The 6,106-nt window shown below is 34.7% G+C and overlaps 1 protein-coding gene across 2 annotated transcripts; it reads right to left on the bottom strand.

Moving 5' to 3' along the window:
* Positions 1–2,717: 2,717 nt before the first annotated feature.
* On the bottom strand, positions 2,718–5,622 carry LOC21387501 (cysteine-rich repeat secretory protein 12). Of its 2 annotated transcripts, XM_024174936.1 has the most exons (4): positions 4,610–5,622; positions 3,209–3,331; positions 3,027–3,077; positions 2,718–2,897 (listed from the first exon to the last, which is right to left on the bottom strand). In XM_024174936.1, exons 1-3 carry the CDS (start codon positions 5,361–5,363, stop codon positions 3,067–3,069), a joined length of 888 nt encoding a protein of 295 aa, XP_024030704.1. In that variant the 5' UTR covers positions 5,364–5,622; the 3' UTR covers positions 2,718–2,897; positions 3,027–3,066. The 2 variants fall into 2 exon arrangements, with proteins under 2 accessions (XP_024030704.1, XP_024030703.1); XM_024174935.1 differs by having other exon boundaries at positions 2,718–3,077; positions 4,610–5,621.
* Between the last annotated feature and the right edge of the window lie 484 nt (positions 5,623–6,106).

The raw sequence follows: 6,106 nt of genomic DNA, 5'->3' as shown, positions 1-6,106 counted from the left end.
ATATATATATATATATATTACATCTTTTATGCAAAAGACGTCAATGCGTGCTTAGTGTCGTAGACTTCTACGCCCAAGTCTAATAAAAGGGCTGGAACATTATTATAAAATTATGTACATTTTTCTTGACTTAACCCTCTTAAGTGTTAAGTATTCTCGTCAAATTTTTAAAGTAAATAAAAAATGAAAGGAGAAGGTTATTGAATTCAAAGAACTTGAGAAAAGAGCTATGCATTCAGCCTATTTATATTTCAATTTGAGTATGAATTCACAAAACATCAAGGGGAAAAACTGGAAAAAAAAAAAAAAAAGCTTATGAAAAGAAGGAAGTGGGACCAGAAAGCTCAACTTCATTTCCTAGCTAAATGCCCAATTGAATATTTCTCAGATAGAGTGGCTAATATCATTACAAAAATCAGCAATGATGAAAGAAACAATAACTTATATTCAATTTGCCACGTGTGCCAAATGGGACAGATGGTATAAATGTTGTAACTTAATTATGCATAGAAGATTCTTTGGTTTATATACATCATGTTCTGTTCAAATTATTCTTTTCGGCCGTTTATCTAAGAGAATTATTCTAATCTACTCTGTTAATTCTTGATGACTCTTGTCGCTTTTATGGCTTAACCCAATTGAATATTTCTCAGATAGAGTGGCTAATATCATTACAAAAATCAGCAATGATGAAAGAAACAATAACTTATATTCAATTTGCCACGTGTGCCAAATGGGACAGATGGTATAAATGTTGTAACTTAATTATGCATAGAAGATTCTTTGGTTTATATACATCATGTTCTGTTCAAATTATTCTTTTCGGCCGTTTATCTAAGAGAATTATTCTAATCTACTCTGTTAATTCTTGATGACTCTTGTCGCTTTTATGGCTTAATTTATTTCCTTGTTGACGCTCATTATATGATATCTTCTGCTTTATCCATTTGTTAACTATATAACAATATAAAAAGTGCATTTACCATATTTAATTATACTAATTGCAACTGTATACATTTTGCTTCCATCATTCACACGGCCCCTCAATTATATCAAAGTTCATACACATTCACACCCACAAAATATAAAATATTTTGAGTGCTTATATGTTTGATCTTGTTTTTTGAGATTGTATAAATGGATCATGTATCTATATGAGTATAGCATAAAAACAATAACAATAATAATAATAAGGCAAGTTGAATGGATAATGGACAAGAGCGGAAGGTTCTACACTAACTACGTGTTTCTTGAGTATCCAAGAGGTATCATGGTTTTTGGACTTTTCAATTGAAATGCAATATGATTTCTCTTAAAATATTTATAGTTTATTTTTCTTTTGGAATATAAGGATTTTCCTCTTTAAAATAATAGTTTATCTATTGTTCAAAAAGCGTATTATTATTAGGGGAGCTTTGTCTTAAATCTTAATTATTGTCAAGAGAATAAAGTCCGTCAAATCTTAATTATGGTTTATCTATTGTCCGATGTATGTCTCCTTCAAATAATTCCTTGATATTCTAAAACTTTACAGCATGGTCAAAAAATGGGTTGACACTTGGCAGATTACAAAACCCTTTGCTTTTTTGATTATCAAAATTAAGACTTCGCCAGTTGGAATTAAAATTTTGAGTTAAAAAGTGAATTCATATGAGAAAAAATATTATAATAGAAAAAATTAAATTAAAAAATTTTTTTTTAAAAAAAATACTGCAATAAAAATCAAATAATTCCTTGATATTCTAAAACTTTACAGCATGGTCAAAAAATGAGTTGACACTTGGCAGATTACAAAACCCTTTGCTTTTTTGATTATCAAAATTAAGACTTCGCTCGTTAGAATTAAAATTTTGAGTTAAAAGTGAATTCATATGAGAAAAAATATTATAACAAAAAAAATTAAATTAAAAATTTTTTTTTAAAAGAAAATACTGTAATAAAAACTTAAATTGTGATTTGAATTAATGAAATAAAAGACGATTGGATCATGCAAGGTAGAGAAACTTATAAATTTCCGCAACACGATAAGATACAAGTTTGTAGAAATTTGCTCAAACTCAATCCTGCAATTAATTGAGACCTAACAAATGAAGGCTATCCATTTACATTACAACCAGTTAAATCTGGTTATACGCATTTTCAAAAGCTCAATGACAATCAGAAAAGATTTGAACCATTTTAAAATTTGTGTTGTTGAGTCTCATGTAACAAATTAAAAACATCTCAAAGTTGAAGGGCCCGGATCGATTTTTCCATCGTCACCGTACTCGAGGGATACCTGTCAGATTAGATTGTGTTTCTTTTTTGTCGGAATTTCAAAAAGCATATGTTACAACACCAATTGTTTATGCCTTTGGAGTCTTGAAGCCATTTGATAAAAAAGTTCACTCTTGATCTAGGGTTTTAAACACTTCGAGAGGATCAACTCACATAATAGAGATTTCCACAAGATCAATTTTTTTTCCCCTTTATATTCCAATGAGGAGCTCAATTTTCCAGCTTAGAATGTGAAAAATCACAAACACAAACGGCAAACAAATGACTGGAAATGCATACAAAAAGCGAATATAATAGTAAAATCAGGGACTATTTCAATTACAGAACAAAATGAGCTTGATTTGGCATGCCATTATTTTTAAGTTTAGTTGACATAAAAGTTAAGCAAACTTCACAGAAAAGCAACAAAAATCCTTGGTAAGAGCCAGCAAAGGCTAGTCTAACTCAGCATTCACAAAGTGCACTTTTTTCACTAAAGTTTTTCACTGTTCACTGTTCATACACTACTAAACAAGCTAAACATTATAACAATATTTCTAAGTGGGCTTGAAGATCTGGAAATCTTTTATCTCTTTTCTTTCCCCTTATTGCAACTTTCATTTCACTTGTTTCAAGGTCTCCTTTTTAAAGAAATATAAAAGAAATAGTAAGAGAAGAATTGTAATTGGGACCAGAGAGCTTTAAGAAAAGAAAAGGAAAGGGAAAAAAAAAAAAAAAAAAACTGAGCCACTGAAAGCCATGTAATTTACCAGAGGGTGTGCATTTCCAAAACTATCCACAAACTGTAATTCACTTACCACCTGACCAAAAAAACACAAAAATAGCAATAAAAATTTGAGTTTTTATTAAAGTTTTCCTATTGGAAAAGGCATAAAGAAAAGTGGGTTAGGATTAGAAAAAGAGAAAGAGAGACAAAAATAAAAGTTGGTACCTTTTCCACTATCACACAGTTTTCTCAAGAAAGAAAGGAACACAATAAGCAGGGCAACTCCAGCTATGAGTCCAATTAATATTGCAAGAGTCTTCTCAATCTCTTCGTCATTGTTGTCATCATCTACAGAACAAAAGGAAAGCAAACGGAATATTGAATAAAGCAAAAACAATTAGGATTTAACTAAACTTTATGTCTAATTGTGATTTGAAAGCTCCAAAATGGAATAATGAAGATCACCCATTTGTAGAGAACGGTGTCATATTAAAGTTTTTGTCATCTATCTCAAGGTTGTGATCAAATTGTGCTACTTCTCTTTTCCCAACTAAAATGACTCAATTGTATTGTTTTAGTAGTTTCTGTTTAAATGAAACGATAAATGTGAGGCATTTTTCTTGGTAGAACTTAATTTCAAGTCTTTCTACAAAAAAAAAAAAAAAAAAAAAACCTTAAGCTCAAGTCTTAATGTAAGTATTTAGATGATTTTTTTTTTTGAACCAAGAATTACTCAACATGGCATTGGATTCTCTTAAAGTTCCTTGTGAGAGACTCTAATTCAAAGTGGGGCCTAATTACTTGTCCCGTGGACTGCAATTTTGTAACCATGAACTTTACAAGAAAGCAAGCTTTTTTTAGAATTCAAATAGTTGCATTGAAAATTTGGCTCTTATAGGTACCGATCTAGTCAACATTATTGAATACAAATACAAGCCCCCCCCATTTTTTTTTTTTTTTTTCTTTTTCACTTTTCTTCTCTTTAATGTATTTTACCAGCTTTAGCAAAAGAATAAATTACAACATCTACATAATATGCTATATCGCACTTGGAAAAGAACCTCTTTCGTGCTCATGAGGCACAAAATGCTGAAATTGCATTACTCTGAGAATCCCATCAGAGGATAAGATTTTAAGCTAATCTAAGAATCAATTTTACGTAATAGAAATCACTCGAAGTTGAATATTCCAAGGTACCCACTACCCACCAAAAAAAAAAAAAAGTTCTAGAAGCAAATAACTTCATCACTAGGGAAGCAATAATGGATTATAAAAAGCTAAAGTTTACCATTACATTCAGTCCAACACACAAACCCACGCACCACAGGAGGAAGTGCTCATAATTAAACACATAAATAAAAGAAGAAAAAAAACTAGAAAATGTTGAAAAAAAAAGAAAAAAAAGGGAAAAAAACTCTATTTGAACAATAAGAACCCACCATACGCAAAACCACCATGCAATTAATTAAGCTGACATTTTAAAATTTTTCATGGAGGGTCTTGGGTAAGATTCACAATTATTCAACTAGAGCATTTTTTGAATGAGTAAAAACTAAAATCAAAGTAAAAATACCAAAATAAACCAAACCACTACGAGAGTGGCCAAACCAAAACTAACCATCTTACCCTTTTTGCCGTGCGAGTGGTATCCACCTTGCGAGAAGCGCGCGTAGCACTTGGCCAAGTAAACGTCCCCCCACGAGGAGGGCCCACACTCGGTCTTCAGCCGTTGGATCGCGTCCGAGACGCAATCCTGGCACTCCGATGGGCTCAAATCGCCAACGCACTGCGCCACGCCCTGAACATTCCCGGACCCACCCGTCCTAAATAGGGTCCCACCGTTCCCGGCGCCGGCGGCGGGATTCTGCAAGTAATCTAAAACGGCGTTGCAGCGGGTCAACGCGTCGGAGTCGTACCCAATCGACGGCCCACATTTCTTGACGACCTCGGTCTTGTCCTCCACGCCGAGGAACGTGGCGTTGTCGTACTTGACGAAGCAGCCCTCCAGTTGCAACGCGCCGCCGCACGCATCGAGGCAGAGCGTGCCCAGCTGGCTGACGGCGCGTGCGACGCACCGCGAGCAGGCGTCGCTGCCCAGGTCGCCGCGGCACTGGAAGAGGCCGGAAACAACGTCGTTCGATGAGGACGAGGAAGGGATGGTGAAGTTGTTGTAGGTGGAAAACATGGCCGAATTGACCAGCGAGGTGAGGATTGAGTTGACCAGCGACTCGTACGGAGTGCCCGGAGTGTATTTGAGCTTAGAACAACCGCCGAACACGAAGGTTTCCGTGGCGGCGGTTGACAACGCGGTGAGGAGAGAAGCCGTGACGAGGAAGAAGAGAAGTGAGAGAGAAGAGGTTTGTGTTTTTGTCCGACACATGTTTGAGGAAATGAACCTGCAGATTGTTTTGCTTGGTTCTTGGAATTGTAGTTGCAAGACTCTGTGTTTTTAGAAAGAAACAGAGTAATATCGAGAGAGAGAGAGAGAGTGATGGGTTTTGCTAGTGCGAATATGAGAGGTTGATGATGTGGGGTGCTATGAATATTTAGAATCCGAATTGCAAAACTATTTTTCTCTGCGTGCGCGTGCGAGAGAGGGAGAGAGAGAGAGAGAGATTTTAGAACAGTAATAGTATAGTATGGTTGCTTTAAGGGGAATTTACGTAAGAAACTGAGGAACTCGATCGTGTGTATGCGTACGGGGTGGGTGGGTGCGGTTCTATGATTGGACGATATATGGTTAATGATAAAAAAAAGATTATTTGTTGTCATAACTTATGTTAATATTATTTTCTTATCACTTTTATCGTCACTTTCTTCGTATATGTTTTATTTATAAATTTTATTTTTTATTTAAATAATAATATATTACGTTAATGAAGTTGACGTGTGTGAATACAAATATGTATTTTTCTATATAACCATTAGTAGATTACACATAACAGCTTGGTTTCATATGACCAGTAAGAGAGAGACGTTAGGTTTTGAAGTCAATTTATGGTTGAGGGATTAGTTATAGTTGACTACATCACACTCGGAAGACAGATATCACAACCGTGAAAAAGCTACAGACGAAACTTTACCTACTGCCCTCTCTCTTAATGACTAGATGTGGGGCCCTAA

This window comes from Morus notabilis, unplaced genomic scaffold (assembly GCF_000414095.1).
Source record: "Morus notabilis unplaced genomic scaffold, ASM41409v2 Scaffold816, whole genome shotgun sequence".
NCBI classification, from domain to species: Eukaryota; Viridiplantae; Streptophyta; class Magnoliopsida; order Rosales; family Moraceae; genus Morus; species Morus notabilis.
This window is presented reverse-complemented; position numbering and strand designations above follow the sequence as displayed.

What these genes read in the sequence shown, in the direction of transcription:
- LOC21387501 (XM_024174936.1), bottom strand. Translation starts at nt 5,363, where the DNA reads ATGTGTCGGACAAAAACACAAACCTCTTCTCTCTCACTTCTCTTCTTC. An exon ending in CCACTCGCACGGCAAAAAGG is followed by an intron (nt 3,332 to 4,609) that starts GTAAGATGGTTA and finishes TTTGTTCTGTAG; the next exon opens with ATGATGACAACAATGACGAA.